Source organism: Natator depressus, chromosome 1 (genome assembly GCF_965152275.1).
Source record: "Natator depressus isolate rNatDep1 chromosome 1, rNatDep2.hap1, whole genome shotgun sequence".
Classification (NCBI taxonomy): domain Eukaryota; kingdom Metazoa; phylum Chordata; order Testudines; family Cheloniidae; genus Natator; species Natator depressus.
In genome coordinates, this window is record NC_134234.1 from 285,123,996 (window position 1) to 285,148,119 (window position 24,124).

Below are 24,124 nucleotides of genomic sequence, written 5' to 3' on the forward strand. Positions count from 1 at the left end.
AACAGGCCTCTGGAAACAACTGATTTTGCAGTGTCAAAAAAATAAGCTTAATGTTGGTGAGATTTGTATCCTAAAAATCTTGACTATACCTTTTGAGCAACAAGAGTAAAGGTTCCTGGATTCTGGGTTGAGCAACTGACTCTTTAACTGACCTTGAGCAATTGACTTGATATCTTTGTCCCTCAGTGCACACCCCTGGCATGGCAAGTAGGGCATGTATAACAACACAGTGTAGTGAAAAGCAGGCTGTGTCCATGCTATGGTGTGTAGATGCACGCATCAGTGAAAGGCTCTGTCTAGGGTGAGGAAGTGAGGACAGGTTCATCAGTGGGGAACTGCCAGAGCCTTTCCACTGCCTCTGCCCTGCCAAAGGTTTTCCCTGCTGCTGGAGTCTTTCACTGCAGTGGGGAAAGGCTCTGACAGCTAGCTCCCTGCTGCTGGAGCCTTTCCCTGCCACAAGGAACTGCTGGACCCTTTTCCTGCAACAGAGAAGGACTCCAACAGTAGAGAGGCAGCAGGACATTACACTGCAAAACATAGCAGTGTATGGGGCGGGGGCGGCGGGGAGAGTTTGGGGGGTGGAAGCAGCTGAGAAGCACTGCCTGACCAAGTAGGGTGCATACCTACAGGGTTCAGGCATGTCCTTATCCGCTTGCCTAGGCAGTACCTCCCCAGCTACACTGCTATTTATACCTGTGCTAGGCGGGTGTGTAGTATATGTACTCTACACACTGCTAAAAGGAGTGGGCAATGTAGACCTTCAAACACGGAGAGCCAGATCCCTCAGTGGCTGTCAATTGGAATCGCTCTCCATTGAACTCAGTGGGTCTATGCCAGTTTATACTAGCTAAAGATCTGATCTACAATGTTCTCAGTAAGTTAAAATAGTTAAATTACAGCTTTTAAAAACTATCTTTTGTAGTTGAATTCTTCCAGTTGTATGATCAGAAATGCAAGAGCTTGCTTGGAAGCAGTGCAGAGCTATGAGTATAATTAGACAAAGCTTTTCTTTTAAATCTTTCAGCTGTACAAGGATCGGGTGTCATATTTAGAACGGTGGAAGTTACTTTACATAAAGAAGGGAACACTTTTGGGTTTGTAATACGAGGTAAGTTATCCCTAAACATGAATAATCTGAATTTCTCGATGAGCACAAGCAAAATAGCAATAAGTTTTTATGATACCATGCAATCACATTTCAAGATTTGTTGTCTACGGTTTGTAAATCCTGTGTGATTAATGCATGATTTCTTCTGTACTTAATGTACTGTGTTTATGAACTGGTATACATTTTTATTTATGGAGCAATAGTAATGAATCCACTATGCCAATAACATACCTGACTTTGGGTCGCACAAGGCCAAATCCTGGTCCCAGTGAAGTAAATAGGAAGTTTGCCATTTGCAATGGGATCAGGGCTCTTAAAGGAGATATCTTATACACTATTTGTATAAGCTAGCTATTAAAATTTGATTTATAGTTGAGAAACATCCCCAGTCTCTATAGTAGAATGAGAGTCTTCACGCTGAATTAGAGAACAGAAAATTTTTATGCAGCTTTTAGACAATGATACTCCTATGGTAAATTGTGGGAGTTTATTAGCTCATAGACTTCAATGTCCGAAGGGGTCATCATGATCTACTAGTCTGTCCCCCTGTACATTGCAGGCCACGGAACCTGTAACAGAACCCTAACCTCAGGGAAAGTAGTGTTCTGGGTCTTTTTCAATGCGTAGGGTCTCCCAGTGGTCATTGTTGTGCTCTTCTAAGTACAGATTTTCCCCTCCCTGGTGCAGCAAAGTATTCAGATACCTAGTGCTAATGCCGGCGTAAAGAGGGCATACTGAGAACAAAAAAGGAATGAATTTGGGGGTGGGGGGTTAAGAAATGAATATCCCCATTTAACAAATCCAATTCTAAAGGAGCAGTAGAGTAGGAATCACCTGTATTCCAAACTAGCATAGCACTACTCCATATATGCAGCCATGTAGGTGTATTTTAGTGGCTTAATCATTCTTGCTTTTCTAACCAGTCTGTATGTGTGCATGCTGCAAACCTTTGGAATTGTATTTTGAAAATGAGTTTTCATTTAAAAAAAAAAGAAAGTACGAGGGTGTTTTATTCCCTTTTCTAGGTGGAGCACATGATGACAGAAATAAATCTCGTCCTGTTGTAATAACATGTGTTAGACCTGGAGGGCCTGCTGACAGGTACAATTCATTTTCCTCTGTAGCAAGAGAAAGAGAGAAAGGTTAGATTGTCTGGGGCAGAAGTTAAGGCAGACATCTGTGGAGTACAATAGACACATTCAAAACCAATCCTTTGAAATTAAAAAATTATGCATTTCATTGTAATAACAATAGGCAACCATAGGAAGTTGGCGCATGATAACATAGCATGAATTTTAATTAAGAGACTAAGCTGCTTGTTTCAGAATTGCCTGTCACACACTTAAAATATATATATATAGAGAGAGAGATGAATTAGAAATCCTAAAAAAATGCTATGATGGGATTATCGCATGCTCTTCACAGCTTTCAAACAACCTTTTGATGCATAGTGCAACCTTAATGTACAGTTTAATTCCACACTGTATTTCAAAATGTATTTCTCTTGCACTACAGAAACAAATAATCTAGATGTGTGGGGTTTTTTTCTGGGCAAATATTAGAGCCAATCCTGACCTGCGTTCGTGCTCAGTCCTTTCCAAGACTTAACTCCCACTCTCCCGCTCAATCAGTCCTGAGTAAGGAGTTTAGGATGTGGCCCTATTAGCATATTTTCTCTCTCTCTCTCTCTCTCTCTCTCTCTCTGTATATACATATATATAAATCCCATGTCTGTAAAAAAAGGAGAAAAAAGCTATTTTGATAAGTGATTCTATATGTCAGTTACATTTTCAGAAATGGCACTGGTGTCCTTAAAACACTAAAGGAACTAAACGCACAGTTTCTTTAAAGGATGCTGAGTTCTCTGGCTTATGCTTAGAAATTTTGTCTCTGGCTAAAATTAATAAATAACAAAAGTTCAAGAGATCCATCATCTTTTTTTTTCTGTTTCTCTCCCTCCCTGCCCTTTTCTCTGAAACCTGGGTTAAGAATAGGAATACTTTCATTTCCTCTTATAATTCAGGATATATTGTGATATATGCCTATGAGAGTGGATGGCATTGCTAGCCAATTTTCTTTCAGATAGCAAGTGGGGAAGAAGAGAACTGTCCAAATGGGTTGAGGGATGAAAATCAGGAGGTGATCCCTTATAGTTAGCAATCTGCTTTTTCATGAGTGTGTGTGTGTGTGAGAGAGAGAGAGAGAGAGCATATATTGTAAAAAACCAATACCTAATAGCAGTCCACTGTGACTTGATTATTTAGTGATGGGTAGTTTTTCCCATCACTGATTTTCTGATTAAAGCCATTTCCTTTTCACAATGACCCTTGAACATTTTTACTGTCAAAGTAAATGTTAAGAGTAAAGTCAAGTGGGATAGATGTCAGAAGGGACGTGACTGAATTGCTTTGCATAAGTGGCTATTATCTCCAAACTACCTGATATTAAATTAATAAGGACTGTTCCTTTAATTTCTCTTCAGAGAGGGCACAATCAAACCTGGTGACAGGTTGCTGAGTGTTGATGGAATTCGACTCCTTGGAACGTCACATGCTGAAGCCATGAGTATACTGAAACAGTGTGGACAGGAAGCGACTCTGCTGATAGAATATGATGTCTCAGTAATGGGTACGTTGAAATTCTGAGCTTTAGTTCTGGCAACCATCTGTGACATTCTACTTCCATTCCTGATAAGCTACTTCAAAATTGGTTATGACCTGTTATACCTCAGATATTCCCATCAGCACCTTCTCATAAATATTTTTTGGTTCATGGAGAGGTGAGCAGTATTGTAATTTAGAGACTTGATATTTCATAGTTTGTACAGTGAAACCACCCTGTGGATCCTAGCAAAGGAACTCTCTCAGTGACTACCTTACATTTGTACAAAGTAGATAAAGTGCGTAAGCATTTCTGTCCAGATTGCACAAATGGGAGGTTTACTTGCTGTAGCAGGAGTCCTTATTTTATTTTGCCAGTGTAGCTGCCAACACAATGGCAAAAGTCATGCAACCACCAATATCTGAAATGGTTGTGCAAAGAAGGTGTGTGAGAGAGCAGAAGGAGGTAGGAAGGAGATAAACTGTGAGATGCAAAATGAGCTTGAATTTTGAAACAGGATGCAACAGGAATCCCGTGAAGATATTTGACGAGGGGCTGAACATGGCCAGAATGTGAGACACAGTAGATTTTTTTTTTTTTTTTTTTTTTACAGCAGAGTTTTGAACAGATGTTTCATCTGCTTTTGGAGAGACGTTCCATCACCCTCATTTGTATCACTTAGATTGAAGGCTCTTGATGATGGGGAGCTTGCCTTTTTATATCAGCATATGTTTGTACGGCACTGTGCACACCCATGACGCTGTAGAAATACTAATATATCGATTTTCTGCCTTTATATAGTACAGAGAAATTTGACTAAACTTGGCCCATGTCTCCCCCTGCCATTACATCCCTGGCTGGTTAAGACATATTCTGAAACATGCTGTGCACATCACAAAGTGCAGGATCAACAACAGCAGTAGGCAGGAAAGACAATCAGTTGAACTGAAGCATCTCCACTCTCTTTGGGAGCCTTTCGTCATCCATTCCGCCTCAGCTGCCTCGTTCTATTCCTGCCTGGCAGGAAAGTGACCTATTTGAATTTTGCCACGTAGCATGGATTCAAATGCCCAGGCTTTGGAAAAGACTGACATTTAGAAATAAAACTTCAGACAGGTGTTTATCCTAGAACAGCTCTCTTACTTCTGGAAGTACTTTTTCTTCACATAGCATATACTCTCATTTATTCATCTGCTCCCTCCACTATCAGCAAAGCAGTGGTGGCCTTGGATAGTTTCTGCTGGAGACCCACAATGGCCCCACAGCCAGAAAGGAGATGGTAGCTCAGCCATTTGGGTGGAGAACTTCTCTGGAGAAAACATGAATGTAGGTGATGTTGAGGCTATATAGGAGTAGAGGTCATGTGTTTCCAAGCATCTGCCCTTTCACCTTTGGTGCTTGTCTGGATAAATCAGTGCTATCTGGCATCACAACTGAAACCAGATTCATTTTGTTCTCCACCTAAAAATAATCATTTAAAAATACTCTGGAATGCTCTGTGGGCTTTATCCAGAGCTAATGGAAGTCAATGGAAAGACTCCCATTGATTTCAGTGGGCTTTGGGTCAAGACCTAAGCCTCCAGCTGGATCCCCATTTCAGAGGATGTGCCCTCTCTGCACTCCTCTGTGTACTGGACAGGACTAGCTTCAAATCCAGAGAGTATTTTCTCTGAAATTTGCACAGGCTTGGTAGAGGACAAGACTGCACTGAGAACGAATTTTCTCCTGGCTCCAGGCATCTCCAGCTGGCGATGCTCAGAAGGCAATGAGTCCTGACCACATACTGGCTGTGCAGAGTACCTTGACAGCCCCGAGAGGTGAATAGAATGATGGCTCTTTGGCTTCTCCTGCACCCTCTCCTCCACCACCACATACTTCACAGTCATAATAGGGTGGCATTGTACTGTCAGCCAGTACACTAGAATCTCAGAGTTACAAACACCAGAGTTATGAACTGAGCAATCAACCACACACCTCATTTGGAACCAGAAGTATGCAGTCAGGCAGCAGAGACCCAAAAGCAAATACTGTACAGAACAGTACTGCGTTAAAAGTAAACTACTAAAAAAATAAAGGGAAAGTTTAAAAAAAGATTTGACAGGGTAAGAAAACTGTTTCTGTGCTTGTTTCATTTAAATTAAGATGGTTAAAAGCAGCATTTTTCTTCCGCATAGTAAAGTTTCAAAGCCATATTAAGTCAATGTTCAGTTGTAAATTTTTGAAAGAACAAGCATAATGTTTTGTTCAAAGTTATGAACATTTCAGAGTTACGGACGACCTCCAATCCTGAGGTGTTCGTAACTCTGAGGTTCTACTATATTACACTTTCATCTTTGGCGAGTCACTTCATCTCTTTAGCTGTGTGTACACTGCACACTAAGCCCAGGCTCTTACTCAGGTTTGAGTCCAAACCCCTCTTCCATCCACACACAAATCAGTCTGAAGTGAGTCCTAGGACCCTGCTGGGGAGGTGGATCAGAGCCTGAGTCTCCCTGTCATTTGGCAGTATGGATGCAGCTCAAGCCTGAGAGCTGAGTCAGAAGGTCTGCATAGTGCAGTATGGATATGTTAGCATGGCTGAGAGACCCAGATCCAGTAATTGTAAGCCCAGGTTTACCGTGCAGTGTGGACGCTCAAGCATGGGCTTGGAAACACCAAGTTCACAAGCTCGAATCGCATTGACCTGGGTTTACAATGCAGTATAGACATGCTATCTGTGCCTCTCTTCCCTGCCACCCCCCCACTCCCTAGTCTGTTTAGATTGTAAACAGCATAGGGCAGAGACTGCCTCTTCCTGTTTGTCTGTACGTAGCCGAACACAATGGGGCCCTGATCTGAGTTGGGGCTCTAAGCACTAGTGTAATACCAATAATGGTAATAGCATTCCTTGCCTGTTGATCAGACCATGTCACTTTTTTCTTGAAGGCCCTCCAGCTGCATTGAACTTTATGGGACTATGCATGTGCTTAAAGTTACTCACATGCCTAAGTGCCTTGCTGAGTTGGGCAAAGAAGCTTGTCAACCTACCAACATGAAAGGGATACTATCTGCATGTTGCTTCTTCTTTGGAAATGTGTCTTGTTTAAAAGACTGATTCATGGAGGACATTAGGATATAGTTTCTAGAGGACTTTGAAATAATAAGAATAAGAAATAATAGATTCATCTCTGAAAATGATAGGAAAATGTGTGCTACAGTGACAGCTGGAGGAAAACTGTTTTTACAGTGAATTCAGAGCATAGAAATGTTCTGGAGAAGAAGAGATGGCAATCTGCCAGGTGTCTTTCTTTTCCCAAAACCATCTCATTCTGTTTTGATGATAAAACAAGATGGTTGCTTATAAGATTTAGGGGAGACCACAGATATTTCTGATTTTATGAGAAATAAATAATGCTGCAAGTCCATGTGTGTCTGCTCAGGAGTAGGGTATGAAACTCTCACACTAAATTTAGTATCTTGCAGAGATAGTATAAACTGCATGGGCTTTATGGCTTTTTCATTTTTCACGGTAGTCCTTAGATTAAGCCATTGACGGGAGATTAACTGCACTTTCTTATCAATGAGTGATTTAAAAATCTCTTCAGGAAGAGGAAAACATATGAGCCAAGTCAATTGGCTTTGTGAGATAATACACAAGGGACATTTTTTCCCAGTGAATCTTGTTGTTCTGCACTGGAATGTATCTGTTTCTAGAGGACATGGTATAGGGTAGAAGAACGATCTGTACATGGAGAATTACTGCGTTAGATTGAACTAAGTCCTCAAATTGTTCAAGCTAGAAATATTGTACTGTAGTTAGCCAAGTGAGTTTCATAATGGCTTATTTTAGATAGTGGATGAGCACTAAATTATGCTTTCCCAAGGAAACAAATCTGGAGCTCACGTTTTCTTCAAGGAGAAGCTGGATTTCAGAGATTTTGGGGGCACAGATGAGAAATCCTGTGAAAGTGCCACTATAGTCACAAAACAAGATATTGACACGAGTTCCAAATTAAGAATCCCACTGTCCCCATCCAAGAGGAGGAATAAAAGTTTATCAATAGATTTCTTTGATATTGAGCAGAATAGGGAAGATGCTCTTCAGGCTTTTCAAGAACATCTGAATCACATAATTATAATTACTATATTTACTCTGAAAGCTAATGAAAACATTTCTGAAAAGTTTGAAGAAAATAAATCAATCTGCTTAGATTTCAGGACATAAAAATAGTACCGTGATTTAGAATTTTGATCTCTATCTAACATTTTTGTGCAACTCTAACTAAAATATAGCTTATTGTTGCCCCTTCAAGCTGTTTACCTTGTTACAGCTCCTTGACAATTCCTGCATAGGGAATCTTTACAGTAAAGAGGTTGTAATTAAGCAAAAATATTATCATTTGTTAGATTATAGTGTCTGAATGAGCATTAGGTGGCGGGCTGCAGCTGTGAGAGAACATAAAGATCCTTCTTAAACCTACCTCTGTAATAGAGGCTTCCTCTTAGCTCAAGTAGTAGGGACCTGTATTCTTGTTTCTAGAACTAAAGGAACAGAATTCTAACTTGCATATTTGACTTGCTAGACATGTTTGTCTAGCAATTACAGTACTTATTTGTTTGTAGCAATAGTTTCATTGAACAGTGGGAAGCAACAATTGTTTCCTGCAAAATGACAATGAAATTGGCCAAGCTGATTTTGAGTTCTAGGTCTTTAAAAATCACTCTGACTATAGAGCCACTGAGTAGCAGCTGCTTTGCCAAAGCTGCACCCAAGGTTCTGAGATGAACATGATGTTTACTCCCTTAAATACTTTACACAGGGGAAAGTACTAATGTGCTTGTTTTCTGGAAAGTTTGAAGACAAGTACTCATCATATTTTAAAGTTATCAATGCTTTACAATTACACTTTTTAAAATATTCTATCAAGTGTCTTACCTACTGGGTCACTTTAGCTAAAAGATTTGGTGCATAAAATACTTAAAGAGCAATCACAATTTTAAAAGGATACATTTACAAAAATCTGCCTTATTATTTAGTAACTCTTTATAAAGACTTACTAAGGACCCACCTGGCAGAAAGGGCACTGTCTAGCATCTGCATGGTCCAAGAGGCATGTTGTGTAATCTATACAACCTGAAGAACACTTTTAGAAATGAGTTCAGGGCAAGATGTGAAGAAGAAAAAGGAACCCTGGGGATTGCTCTTAAGCGTCACAGAGCATCATAAAGCAAAGGATCTAGAGTCCTGAGGAACTTTTAGAGCCCCCAAATTCTACAGATTAAGGGGAAGCCAAAGGAGCTGGGGACTCTGCAAATCTTTGCAGCAATGGGAGGAGCCAGGATCCTTGCAAAGGTTATGAATTTGGCAAGACACTGTGAGCTGGGGGAGCCAAGGACCCAGTGCAGGTCCTATACTCTGCATTGGCCCCCCCTGTTTTGTTAAAAACTTAAAGTTAACAAAGATTGAGTCTATTAAAAACTTTGGCATGACGCATGGACAGGGATCTGGCATTTGAAAGAGACTGCTAATAGCCGCACTGTGAAAAGGCCTGGATCCCATGGTACTCTAAATGCAAATTATCTGATCCTTTAAATCTATTTCCCTAAGTTAAGTATCCTCACACCTTCTTGTCAACTGTCTAAATGGGCCATCTTGATTATCACTACAAAAGTTTTTTTCTCCCGCTGATAATAGCTCATCTTAACTAATTAGCCTCTCACAGTTTGTATGGCAACTTCCAACTTATCTGTATGTATATATATCTTCTTACTATACGTTCCATTCTATGCATCCGATGAAGTGGTCTGTAGCCCATGAAAGCTTATGCTCTAATAAATTTGTTAGTTTCTAAGGTGCCACAAGTACTCCTGTTCTTTTTGCTGATCCTTTAAAGTACATTTTTCAGAGTAACAGCCGTGTTAGTCTGTATTCGCAAAAAGAAAAGGAGTACTTGTGGCACCTTAGAGACTAACCAATTTATTTGAGCATGAGCTTTCGTGAGCTACAGCTCACTTCATCGGATGCATACTGTGGAAACTGCAGAAGACATTATATACACAGAGACCATGAAACAATACCTCCTCCCACCCCACTCTCCTGCTGATAATAGCTTATCTAAAGTGATCATCAAGTTGGGCCATTTCCAGCACAAATCCAGGTTTTCTCACCCTCCGCCCCCCCCCACACAAACTCACTCTCTTGCTGGTAATAGCCCATCCAAAGTGACCACTCTCTTCACAATGTGTATGATAATCAAGGTGGGCCATTTCCTGCACATAAAAGTTAGGAAATGCCACTGCTAAGGTTGCCTGTTGTCCCGGTCTCCCTCCCCAGGTTCCTCATCCAGTCTCAGTGTCCAAGCCACGGCTCCTTGTCCCAGTCTGTTTGACCAGCCAGCCTCAATCTCTCCCCTCAACTCCCAGTCCCCCCCCCGTCCCCCTCACCCCAGGTTCCAGTGCAAGTCCCAGTCTCCTACCCACCCCAGCTACCAGTCCCGGTTTCCCTCTTCCAATCCCAGTCTTCCCTCCTCCCCAAGGATCCTTGTTTAAATCTGCTCCCACCTCTATTCCCACTGGCAGGTCTGGCTCTTCTCTCCTCCACATGCAAATCAGGCAGCTTCTTCCTTATTGCCTGAGCCCAACGGGGCGGGGAGGGGGGTGTCATTGAGGGAAAGTCTACAAAGGGATAAAAGACCTTGGCTGACTGAGGTTGGCTGACTCGGGCTTGTGGGACTCAGGATGTGGGGCTAAAAATTGTGGTGTGGACATTTGGGCTTCGGCTGGAGCCTGGGCTCTGGGACCTTCCACCCCCCACAGAGTCCCGGAGCTCAGGCTCCAGCCCGAGCTCAAACATCTACACAGCAAGTTTTCAGCCTTAGACCATGAGCCCCATGAGACCAAGACAGCTGACGCGGGCCAGCTGCAGGTTTATTTTATCCCTGTAGGCATATCCTGAGAGCACAGGAGACAGGTTCCCTGCTTCTAGTCCAGGTGCCAGGATCAGGATCTGGCATGGCTCACAGCAGCCCAGAGGTGCAGTTGCAGGGAAAGTCTTGCTCAGCACCAGAATGGAGCATCCCCAGTGCAGACAGAATCTTTGGAGAATTTAGGTGCTAGACGAGGGGTCAGCAACCTGCGGCATGCATACCGATTTTTACTGACACACTGCTGCCAGCTGGGGTCCCAGCTGCTGGCTCTGCTCAGCCCACTGCCTGCCTGGGTGTATGGAACCCCAGGCCGGCGGCAGGCTAAGCAGGGCCAGCGGCCAGGACCCCAGCTGGCAGGAGCCGGCGGACGGAACCCCAGACCGGCGGCGGGATGAGCCGCTCAGCCCGCCGCCAGTCTGGGGTTCTGTCCACTGGCCTCACTCAGCCCACTGATGGTCTGGAGTTCCAGCCGCTGGCCCCTTGCCAGCCAGGGTCTTGGCCGCTGGCCCCGCTCAGCCTACTGCCGGCCTGAGTGAACGGAACCCCTGGCCAGCAGCAGGCTGAACGTGGCCGGTGTCTGGGACCCTGGCTGGCAGGAGCTGGCTGAACCCTAGACCGACAGCGGGTGAGCCACTGCCTTTCTGGGGTTATGTCCGCCACCCAGCTCAGCCCGCTGACAGTCTGGGGTTCCGGCCGCCGGTCCCTTACCAGCCGGGGTCCCGGCCATCTGCCCTGCTCAGTCTGCTGCCGGCCTGGGATACCAGCTGCTGGTCCCACTCACTTCGCTGCTAGTCTGGGGTTCCAGCCGCCCGGCCCCCTGCCAGCCGGGGTCCGGGCCTCCAGTCCTGCTCAGCCCTCCTGCCAGCTTGGGGTACCGGCAGCCAGCCCAAGGCTCTGCTCCTGGCCTGGGCCCAGCGCTCTGCAGCACTTATCAAAAATTACACTACAATGAGCTTAAAAACTTGAAAACTTAAAAACTTTGTATATTACAGTAATCGTTAAAAAATGTTTAACATTAATAAATACAGAGGTTTGATGAAACAAAGTAGTTGTACTTATGTGCCTGTGCTTAACTTGTGTTTTCGATGATTTACCTTCTAAAAAAATCTCTCATATCTCGCACCCCCAGAGGGTATGTGCACCCCAGGTTAAGAACCACGGCACTAAACCGATAAGATCTGCATTTTAACTTAATTGTAAATGAAGCTTCTTAAACATTTTAAAAATCTTGTTTACATACAACAATAGTTTAGTTACATAATATAGACTTATAGAGAGAGACCTTCTAAAAACGTTAAAATGTATTACCGGCACACGAAACCTTAAATTAGAGTGAATAAATGAAGACTCGGCACACCTCTTCTGAAAGGTTGCCGACCCCTGTGCTAAACGCTAAGAAGTCTCTAGTGGGCATGTGCAAATTGCAGTTTTTCAAGGACTTATAACTTGTCCACATTCAGGCAGTTTTCTTGAGGATGGCCAAACAGATGTCCCTGACACAAAGGCAACTCCTTTCCAAATTTCAAGTCTCTGCTCAAAGGCATGGGGGTGCTAGAGATTTTCAATGTAAAGGCTGACAAAACTTTTGAAAATGGGCAGAACAATGTTTTTTTCCCCTAGCCTCGTTCTCAGAAATGGCAGAATTATTTTAGCTGAAGTTTTCAAAAGTAATAATTATAAATAACAGCCTGAGGCAGACATCTAGCATGGAAAATTTCAGCCCAAATAGTTAGTTTGGCAAAGTTATAAACAACAGAAAACAGGGTCTTATAATGGGAAGCGTCAGGCAACCTTAGTAATAGATGGTGTTACAAACTCCATGTGTTATACTGGATCTGCTAAATTCACTTGGCTTTCTCATTTGTTATCTACTTTTGTTTGTTGTTCTAATTCGTTATCCATGTCTGTGAGTAGAAGATTACTGAAAAACAGGGAGGAATATTTACCTTTTACACTTACGGCATTTTTTTTCTTTGCAAAACTTCACGATTGTCCCTGAAGAGAAGTAAAAAGAGTTCAGTGGTATCTTATAGCTTACAAATGATTCTAACGGGCCCAATTAACATTTCTCTCTAGGACTTTGGAAACCAAAGGCTCATTAAATGCCACTTCATGAGCATTGTTCTGTATGAGAGAAAAACTGTAAAGGTGAAATGAAATTTTATTATTACAGAATAAGTAAAAATAAAGTTTCATTATCTGAAATAATAAGAGAGAAGAGGGATTCATTCTGTTTAGAGAGCCGTTTATAACAGAAAAATGTTGTTCTGTGCTATACTTTCTGTTAAGTTGGACACAGAGAAGTGAAGACATCTGCTTTCAAAGATTCATTAGGAAGTTAGAACCCGTACTATCTAGTGCTGATCTAAATATTGTCTGATTTTTTGAAAATTCAATGTAAAGTACGTAGCATTTTTTCATGCAGAGCATCTATCTCTGTGGAGGACTGCTGGTATGTCCTCCCATGTCCTCTGAAGGGAGCTGGTCTGACTTTTTGGGTGCCAGTTAAAGTTTCTGTATTCCTCAATGAGATGCAGGCAGCAACCCGTGTGAAACAGCTGCCCTCTGCCTCTCTCGTTACTAAAAGAAATAACGGTTTTGGAGAACTTCTCATTTTCATTTAATTTTCATTTCACTCCCGGGAAAAGCTTTTCTGAGCACAGTGTCTCACCTGCTATCCTCCCTACAACCAGTTGGCCCCTGAGGTATCAGCATCTACGCCTCTGAAGAGCTACATCAGTGTTAATGTGGCTTTGCCAGACTACCATTTTTATTGTGCTGCTTTCTCTCAAGTATTCCGCAGAAGTGTAACTTAGTTTCACCTGCCAGCTACACACACTGAGGCAGGGTAACTAAAGGTAATTAAAACTCAACCTCTGCTCTTTATATAAAGATTGAATTCAGGGTTCTGGGTCTGTCTTTGAAAAGTGCTTGTACAAAGCACTAGAAGAAAAGCCTAGCCTAGCCCAACCTGTGCCTCTCAGGTCTCTCAAGTCTCTGAGGTATCCATTGTTTAGCTATCTGTAACTTTTTAACTGTGCCTTGTAGTCATGCCATGAGTGGGGAAAAAACGCCAGTGTGTCTCTATAAAGTAGTTGAATCTAATCTGAGACCACAGTGACTGAAATGCTTTAATCCTAATAATAGGTTGTTGTATGGTGTTACAACAAGGCAAAGTTAAAATTGTTTGGATGCCCTAACTGTGCGTTTCCAAACCCTAGGATGTTTGGATTTCTCTTTGGTTTAACCTTTACTCTGAATTTCCTGGGTTTATAGTGCTTGATTTGGGGCTAACAACAGCATCCAGGTAATATATTTCACATTAAATGACTGATATGCACTCTCAATCTTAACTCCATTTTAACACAGTTTTTGGATGGGATCTATAAAATGGATGAGTATGTAGTTATCTCAAGTTTTTAATTTCAACTCATTTTCTTTGTTGTCGTTCCACTGCTTGCTACTTCCCAGCAGTCTTCCTATTTGGTGGATGTCCCATATGAGAGTGTGGATATATTTGTACTGTTTATTTTCTCTTAGGTAGACATCCGCCAACCTGGATGAAACCACCCACCTCTAAAAATGAAGAGCATGCATTCTGTTTGGTTGGTGTTAGCATTATAGCTGCTAACTTTTAAGCCTTTTAGAATAGGCATGGAATTGCTGCCTGCTTCCAGCAGGTATATGCGAGCAATCCTCCAGCCTGAAGAATGTCTTCTACAAGGAATTTGCCTTACTGGTTAGAGAAAAATGTCCTCTTTCCATATCTTGTATGAAGTATAATTGTAGTGCCACAGGTGGGGAAAAGATTAATCAGATGTCTCGCCACTTTGAATGAAGACTATCCTGATATGCTCGGCATGGGGGTGGGAAGAGTAGCAGGAAAGAGGACTGCAGTCCCAACCATATGCACACATCTAAACCTCAGTGGAGATTAAACAAATGTTCATTCTTTAGGATGGCTCATCTGTTACTTACTGAGTTGGATAAAACCAAACTAATTGGCATAATAAGTCCTCTCAGTTTATGAGAGTCTAAAAAAGAATTGAGCAAGGCAGATGAAGTGCTTAAATTCAGGGCAAAAATGTCATGATGTCACAAAGGCAGGCTGATAATTAAGCATCTCAAAGATTAAAGAAATGTCTCAACATCGCATACAGCTCAGTGCAGGAGAAGCTCTATAATCAGAAAAATCCAATTAAAAAGTGTCAGCCACTGGAGCTGGCTTAGTGACACTGCAGCAAACCAGGAGACCAAGGACTAAGGATGGAATAGAATTCCTGCATGTTGGAAAGGGCTGGGGCTGTTTTCACTGAGGCGGTGGGAGAAAGAGGCCTGTCCCTGAAGGAACAGCAGTGGTGTCAATAACAGTAGCAATCACTCCACCCAATGGCTGGTGGAAAGGTGAACATTGCTCATTTTACTAGAACCTTCCCAAACCAGTTTGTGGGGAAGGGGTAGGGAAGGGCGGAGCGTGAATTGAACAAGTATGTCCTCTTGGCAGTTTTTATCAGCAGGGTATACAGGCTGTGCTGTGCCTGGTGGGTTTGGCCTAGGGGAGAGTGGCCTGCGAGCCCTGTAGGCCGTAGCCTAGAACATCATTAATAAGTGTAACTGAGAGTCTGGACTTGGAGACAATGGGCTAAATTCTGATTTACATTATACCAGATTAGGCAAAGTATTTAAGCAGGTGCTTAAGTGCTTTACTGAACAGGGATGAATTTAAGCAGGTGCTTACAGTTAAATACGTTTTTAATTACTTTGCCTAAATCTGGAATAACTCAGTTGAAGCTGTTCTGGAATAAAGCTGGTGTGAGATCGGAATCAGACCCAGTGAGGTTTCACAGGTTTTAGAATTTGGCCTATGGAAACTGTATATTCTCAGTAAGGAAAGCACTCAGACTTGACTTTCCAATCCCAGGCTCAGTTTGCAGGCGTGACAGTTGGGACGGGGGAACCCATCTTTTTACTTGTGAACTGAACAAATTGGATCTGGAAATCATGGAGACACACTAATATAGAACTGCACAATGCCTTTTCGTACAGTGACACTTTAGAATTGCACTTCGAAGGTCTTGACTCAACAATGTCATAAACAGAATATTCAAACAATGATTAGTTATGTTCTGTATTTAATTCAGATTAAACTTAACTAAAACAACCCCACATGTAAGTTAATATAAACCTTAGGAACCTCTCATAAGTTTAGGATTTTCCACACTGTGACCCAGGGACCTCTTGGTGCCAACTGAAAGCAGCTATAGGAGGTGCATAGGATTTTACAGGGGTCCCATGCGGGGAGGGATAGCTCAGTGGTTTGAGCATTGGCCTGCTAAATCCAGGGTTGTGAGTTCAGTCCTTGAGAGGGCCATTTAGGGATCTGGGGCAAAAATTGGGGATTGGTCCTGCTTTGAGCAGGGGGTTGGACTAGATGACCTTCTGAGGTCCCTTCCAACCCTGATATTCTATGACTCTATGACATCTGCATAATAGTTCACCAAAGAGTGGCACATGAGATCTCCACTGAAAGCTAGTAGCTCACTGGTTATCATAGTCATTACAAAATATATGTTCTGATAATATTTAAAGAGTTACATTTTTAAGGTCTTGGAGTAAAGGCAGGTCACCAAGAGGTGACACACCCTGGACATGTTCCTTTTAGGAAGGAATAACAGTGTTTATCTCCCTGTCTGGTCCTGTGCACATTGTGTATTGTCTACCTCACAATGTAGACCTATTTGTTTACTGAGCCATAGGGAAAAGCAGAGATTGTGGAGTCAACAAAAGAGGAAATTCACAGGATGAAACAAGCAGCAGGGGCTGACCTGTTTATCACTAAAGACAAAGGATTATTAGGGTATATCTTGGGTATACAGGGTATACCTATAGATATAGATATATATAGGGTACATAGGGTATGTTTTGGGTATATTTCAATATTGTTTTCCAACCTTTGACGTGTTTCAGATGAGACAAGCCTGGTTGATTGTCAGGTCAGCTATCTGTTATCTTGCCTGATGTTACCTTATAATTCACTGGAGCCTGATCTAAGCCCACAGAAGTCAATAGGAAGACTTCAATGGTCTGTTGACTTCAGTGGCCTTTAGATGAGGCCCCAATGGACAAAGAGTATGGTCTTATCTACATTTGAAGGAGTTTGCCATTATAGTTATCCTGGTACAACTATATCAACAACCCCCCCACCCACCCAGTGTGGGGACAGCCCATCTTGGCAAAAGAGGGGTTTTTTGCTGGTATAGGTTAAACTAGTTCCCAAAAGAAATAAGCTATACCATCAGCAGAACATATTTGCTGGTATAACTGCATCAGCACTAGCGCTTTTGCTGGTTGTGTCTGGCAAGGATATTAGGGGGGTGGGGGAACGCCCCCCTGACTGCATTGCTGAGGACTTAATTGTGGTGCACTTTAAAAACACAACCAAAACCACCTCACTCTATATGTGGTATGAATAGTGTCCGCAAAGATAACGTAATGTTAAAAGACTCCATTTGTTTCTTGTCAAGAAAGGAGAATATTGTGCTTTAATGTTCTGTGCTTATAATTTAATCAGGATTTCTCTCTTGTGGGTCATTAGCACTAACTTGAGGACAGGATGTAGATGTATCAAATTGCCAGCTTTGAGACAACTTTTATAGTCCACCCCCGTTTTCATGTGGAGTTAGAACACTGCACAAACCCTTACCTAAAGCATACTTGAGAAACTGATACATTGGCAGCTACTGTGAATTTCATTTAAGTTTCAGGTTTTCATGTAACAGACCAGATTTCAAATATCTGCCTTTGATGTTATAAATCACAGAGAAGTGTTCATGTTGCTGGTTTGTCTCACACAGTGTATTCTGTCATTCTTTAGTTTGTCAGAGAATGGTAGGCAGGTGTCAGCTGCCTTGTTTACATTAAAAGCCAACTGCAAAGCCAAAATCTGTGACCTCCGTGGCAAACTTGCAGCCTTAATTATAATGTATACATTCTCTTTATTATAGGTGAGGATGGTAGCACTGCCTATTATTAAGGTTGCCTGACACTTCCCCTGTTTTCAGTTGCTTGTAACTTTTTCAAACTTTAAACATTTGGGCTGATATTTTCCATATTGAGTGTCTGCCTCAGGCTGATTTTTTGGGAAAATTTCACCCAAAATGGTTCAACCAATTTCTAAGAATTAAGTTAGAGAAAAATATGTGCTCTACCCATATCAAAAAACAAAGAAACAAAAAACCAACCTGCAACCTTTTCTTTGAGAAGCTCTAGCACCTCATGCTTTGGAGCAGGGACTCTGAATTTAAAAGGGAATGGCCTATGTGTCAGAATGTGCCTTGTGCTGTCTCTGTGAAAATCCACCCACTGAGTTATAAGCCTTTGAAAAATCACAGCTCAAATATGCTCAGTAGAAACTGTCTAGAGCTTAGCAGTTAAATTCCTTGAAGATTCCATCTGTACTGACCATGCTCATTTCTGGGGCTTAGCAGGACTTTTACTGTAATTGCAACTCTGGGCTACTCTGAGTTGGGCCAGTTCCAGGTCCAGGCACCAGAACTGAGAGTAGAAAGACTGTCTCTCCTGTACTTCCAATGTTCCCCCTGCTGGGTCCCAGCCATGAGGAGGAGCAAGCTGCCTGATTCAAATGCAGAGTGGGCAAGAATCAGGACAGGGTTGAGGAGTAGATTAGGACAATGAGCCTGAGGGTTATGGGGGGAAGACTCAGACTGGAGGCTGGTGCAGTGGGGAAGGGAAACTGGGACTAGGAGTTAGGGGGAGAGTGAGGCGGGCTGGGCAAGGAGACTGGGAGTTGGGGAGGGAAACAGGCAGGGAAGAACTGGGAGCTAATGTAGGAGGGAAACTGACAATGGACAAGGAGTCAGGGGTCCGAGACTGGGACTGGCTGGGCAAGGAAACTGGGACTGAGATTAGAAATTTGAGTGTTGGTACTAAATGAGGAGTACAGGATTGGGATATGAGGAGCCAGGGTAGGGGACAGAAAGGACTGGTACAGAGATACATTAGAGAGGACAGAGCAGAAGGAATCAAGTTTGGTGGGAACAGGCAGAAGGAACTGTGACCACTAGAGAACACTCCCCTCCCCAACGCACCCCCACACAAACTGTAACAGAACCTACTACGGGAGTGGTCAGTAGGCGGACCGCAGGCCACCTCTGGACCACCAGCTCTTTTGAACCGACTGTGAAATCTTTTTATTGACTTCTTATCATTATTGTTATTGTGGTGTGAAAAATGTTTCTTGAAATTTGGACCTTGACAAAAAATAATTGACTATCCCTGACCTGCTATTTCTGAGTATCTCAATTCCTCTATTGTCAGCAAATATCTGTGAAATTCACTGGCAAAGGGTGTGTCTCATTCCCTTCTAGTGTTGGTCCACACAGAGGATGACAATCTACTACTGCAATCTATTACTCTGTTAGGTCAGGTAGCAGAGGTCTGTGTGATGGATCTAAAGGTTCCAACCCTGCTGATGACCCTTTCCAGTACCACAAGGTGGAACTTCTGTTTTTTTCAGTTTGCTTTTTTCAAAACCTAGGAAATAACAGACAAACTATGTTAAATAGATTTTATTAAGGTTGGAAACTCAAGCACGCAAAAGTTAGGAAATGCCAGAATTAAGGTTGCTGTTGCAAACCTTAATTCAGCCCCCTTGTGCGTGTGCATTATAATAGTCTTTAATTACCTAATCACTTTTTTTTTCTAGGCCTCATTCAGTGCACAGGCTAGACCTGCTTTTGGGATGAATCAGGATTGTGTAGTGAAGGAGATTGTTATGTGGATCCCTGTTGTCTGAAAGACCCTTGCTTCATTTACTGCAGAAGTTTAAAGATTTGTAGTGAATGAGGCAGGGGAGTGTAGGAAGGGAAATGATGGTCTCATGGCAGTTGAATGCTGCTCTGGAAAATTGGATTATTTTCCTGCCTCTGCCACAGGGTTCCTATCTGATGCTGGGCCAGTCATTTAAAGCAAACTTTTCATAGGGTCACTAATTGTGTGTTCCTCATATTCTGGATGCCCAGCATGAGACCCTGAGGTCTGATTTACAGAAGTGCTGAGCACTCTCAGCTGCTACTGAAATCAGTGCGAGCTGTGCTTTGAATATATAAGGTGCTATATACTGGTAAGTACAATAGAAACTCAGAGTTACGAACACCAGAGTTACAAACTGACCAAACCACCACACACCTCATTTGTAACCGGAAGTACTCAATCAGGCAGCCTCAAAGGCAGACAAAAAAATAAACACAGTACAGTACTAAACTACTAAAAAATAAAGGGAAAGCCGCATTTTTCTTCTGCATAGTAAAGTTTCAAAGTTGTATTGTGAATGTTCAGTTGTAAACTTTTGAAAGAACAACCATAACATTTTGTTCAGAGTTACAAACATTTCAGAGTTATGAACAACCTCCATTCCCGAGGTGTTTGTAACTACTGAGGCTTTACTGTACTCTGAAAAAATCACGTCCCAGGCATCTCAAATTGGCCACCCATAATTAGTGGATACTTCTGACTTTAATCTCTCAGCCTCAGTTCCTCTTCTGTAAAATGGGGACATTGGCCACCCTCTTCACCTCACAGGGACATTGTAGTAATACGTTCATTAATGACAGGTTTCAGAGTAGCGGCGGTGTTAGTCTGTATCCACAAAAAGAAAAGGAGGACTTGTGGCACCTTAGAGACTAACAAATTTATTTGAGCCTAAGCTTTCGTGAGCTACAGCTCACATGAAGTGAGCTGTAGCTCACGAAAGCTTAGGCTCAAATAAATTTGTTAGTCTCTAAGGTGCCACAAGTCCTCCTTTTCTTTTTACATTCATTAATGTTTGTGAAACTTTCAAATGTTATAATGATAAACGCCATAGAAAAACCCATGTAGAAACTAATAATTCTGTCTTCAGAGCAGCATTGGATAGTGTGCAGTAAATAAGGCCTGGGGCCACACACTGAATATGAGGATAACACAAAATATTGAATAACTGTTCATTAAATGAGCACTGTCCATCTTGTGCACGAAACGAGGCAGGAATCATGTGGAAAAATGGTATGTGTTCATATGATTAATGACTATCATGTTGTACGTGCACAAGGGAATCAAACTAACCTTAATTCTGGCATTTCCTAACTTTTGAATACTTGACTTTGCAACCTTAATAATAATCTTTTAACATCGTTTTTGTGTGTATGTGTAATAATGGATAAAGACGGTCTCAATGTTAATTATTTTTAAATGATTTGTCTGCTTTATTCATGTTTGCATTTTTTGTGAAGCTCTAAGTGACCTTTTATACAATTTTTTTAATATAACCATATCATATAACTATAAACTGTAGCTTACAGTCAACACACTGTGCTCTTAGCAATGTCAGGTGTAGGATATGGAGGTGCCCAAACTTGGCAAATGGAGATGGTGGTTGCTGGAGATTGTCGAGGCGAAGCCAGTGGCTCTCTCTTTGGGAGCTAATGTTAAGAGTAATGTGGGGGCTATCTGACAGGTTAACTGGATGGGGACGCAGAAAGGAGATGGAGTGCTCAGGTGCTTGGAGTTGCTGGCAGTTGCTGGCAGTGGGATCCTTGTGGCTCTTGGGGAAGGGTGAGGGTTTGCTAGGGGAGGAATGGTATGTATTTGTTTTTGCTGGGAATCTGTGATTTAGGAAGGATCTTGGGGGCAATATTGGCCCCCTCACCTTGTGTTGCACCCACAACCTTCTCCTGGCTGCTCCTCGCTGGCTATAATCTAAAAGGGGCTGCTAAAGAGGAGGCCTGTGGCTACAGGCCACAGTGGCCCCATCAGGCTGGAAAGTACAACTGCAGGCAAATGCCTGCAGCCTGCTCATAGCTCAGCTTGATGCATGAGATTCCAGCTGACATACAGGCAAAGTGTGAAAGCTGGTGTCACTTGGCAGGCCTCTTTGTACATTAGAATTATTAGATCCTCACTTGCTTTGCTTTGCTATAGGTCTCTAGCAAGATTTGGAGACTTTGAATAGGGATGTTCTTGAGTCAGCATCCCCTCCCCACTCATTTGTGGCGGAAGAGATGCAGCTGAGGTAACAGTGTTATATGAAATCACTATCCATTATCTAGAATAGACCTTGCCAGGATCCACAAGCAAAGTAAAGACAGTGAAATCCTGATATTTCAAAAGTAAAAGCAAACAAACACTCCCCATGTGCCCCTTTAGTTTAAAATAAAAAGAATCATAAAGGAGCAATAAAGGACAAAACAAGAAATTCTAGGTTTGCTTGGAGGTTCACCTTTAGGGTGGAAGATGGGCAGGAATTGGAAATTTTTGAATTTTTAAATTTTTTGTTATTTTACAAATTTTCTTGCAAAAAATTGTTTGCTGTTTTTTGACCAGCTTGTAGCATAGTTGGATTTTTTCAAACATTTGAGGTTTCAATGAAAATTTTTTGCAAGGGATTTTTTTTTTAATTTTCAGAAATGTTTCTGTGGTTTTTGACCAGCTCTGGTACCAGCTACTTGTGTGTGTAGACAGGGGGAGGGATACTAATATATAGGCATGAGCTAACCCATACCCACCATTTTGTATCAAAGTGCATATATTATGAGTGCTTTCCAAGAGCAGCATTTTTGACCGTTAGATTGTAGAGCAATTTACCTAAATTCTGGACTGTCATTCACCCCTGCCATCTTTAGATCCATCTGTTCTTCTGTTGAATTGCTCCTGAGACAATACTAGAAGTATGATTTGGAGAACAATTAACCAGCTTGTTTCTTGTTTCTTGGTTAATGCTACTAAAATCTCATTTCATCACTAGCTGGCATTTGATAGCCCTTCTTACCCTTTCTAGCATCCCTCGATACCTGCAACACTCTCATTCTAAACCATGGTCCATGAATATCAAATCCAGTCATGGTAGCACATCATAAGCCAGTGCACCGACTATGGAAAGAATACCAGAGTTTTTCAGTAACAGATATTTATAATGGTACAAGCTTATAGCTTCAGAAATTTACACTTGCAACCTATTCTCTTTTTTTATTTTATTTTTTAATGGTTTGTAATGTGCCAGCAGGCTTTTCCAACAGGTGTGAAGACATGCATTCAGTTGTTTAACAGATGAGTATAAAGTCCCTGCCCCAAACAACGTACAAACTGAGGGCCCATTCCTGATACTCTTAACTTCAATGAGAGCAAAAGCAAGTCTGAAGTGAACAGTCCAAGGCAGGGACTTTGCCTAGCTGCCCACTGGGGTTGCTATCAGAGTGTAAATTATAAATAATAAGTTAACAATCCAATTAATCTTACCTTCAAAAAAATGTTCAGAGGCTTTGTTTTATTTTTTGGCATATTAGCTATACCATTTTGGTTAATATCAAGAATTAGGAAGTTAGCAACATTGTCCAGTGCATACCTTGTGATTAGGAGCTTTCAGGAATGTCATTGTACTTGTAGAGTTGTGGGGTCTAATATAAGAGAAGTGAACTCTGTCAGCTTCAGAGGGTATGATAGTTTGGGTATTCAGAGTGCTCCTTCCTATTTGTCATATTCTGGCAGTTAGGAGCTTTGTGATCTGCAGGCTTTGTAAAAGGGCTCTAGGCTCTCTCTCTTTAATTACAGCTGTTGCTGTTAAATGGAAGGCTAGAAACATTGTGGCAACTGGACTTAATTTATGGGCATTGCAGCACTTCATATTCTCTATAGTGGTGTGCGCTGAAAGGCACACTTTCCATGCTGGCAGACATCAAATCAAACACCAGCTGTGTTTTAGTTTGCAGGCACACATGCAAATTGTGCTGACACTCTACTCTGCCTGTTTGCTCTATGCAAACAGGCAAGTACAGAACCTTGCAAGAACTTGGCTCCTTCTGAAGAGACCAGGATTCTTGTATATTTCAATTTCCTATTTACTCACAGGACTTTAACACCCGGGTAGAGCAGTGTTATATGCATGCACACACCCTCTAGAATGGAGAAAGCACTGCCCAATGGTTTGTTCTTGTAGGACCTTTCAGCAGAAGAGTTTAAATTGTATCTATACTGCTGTAAGATCCTCTTATTTCTTGGGATGAAGACATTAGTCGGGGTTGCAGTATTGTTCCACCTTACAGTTCCTTGAATCAAATGTAGGCTAAAGTCTAGGTTCCACACAGGCTGTCTTTGTGAGCTGTTTCACAGCAATCTAATTCTGTGTAACAGTTCTGGGCTGGCTTCAGGAGCAGCCAGTCATTAGAAATTGGGAGGCTAAACCACAGTCATCATGCCCGAGTTGTCAAATGGACTATAAACGGTTGTACCTATAATATGGGTGCAGTATTGCATGTTGCAGTACCATCTCATGCCACTGAGAGATTCATAGTAGGGGCATGAGTTTCCCAGCCCCTGTGTGCTCCAGCAGTTGTAGTGCACTTGGCTGGAACTGAGCTTGTGCCACCTGCACTTACCATGAAACATATGGTTTTCAGGCAGGCAGCAGAGGGGGGCATATGCAGAGCAAAGAATGCAGGCTTCTTTGGGGTTAATTGAG

At 42.2% G+C, this 24,124-nt stretch overlaps 1 protein-coding gene across 3 annotated transcripts in view; it reads left to right on the top strand.

Annotated features, from left to right (window-relative positions):
* GRIP1 (glutamate receptor interacting protein 1) overlaps window positions 1-24,124 on the top strand; it is a 564,631-nt gene that overhangs the window by 442,862 nt on the left and 97,645 nt on the right. For all 3 annotated transcript variants that reach the window (XM_074942092.1, XM_074942091.1, XM_074942093.1), the window contains exons 5-7: window positions 1,025-1,108; window positions 2,134-2,209; window positions 3,591-3,736. In XM_074942092.1, coding sequence (XP_074798193.1) covers window positions 1,025-1,108; window positions 2,134-2,209; window positions 3,591-3,736 — 306 coding nt within the window. The remainder of the gene's footprint in view (window positions 1-1,024; window positions 1,109-2,133; window positions 2,210-3,590; window positions 3,737-24,124) is intronic.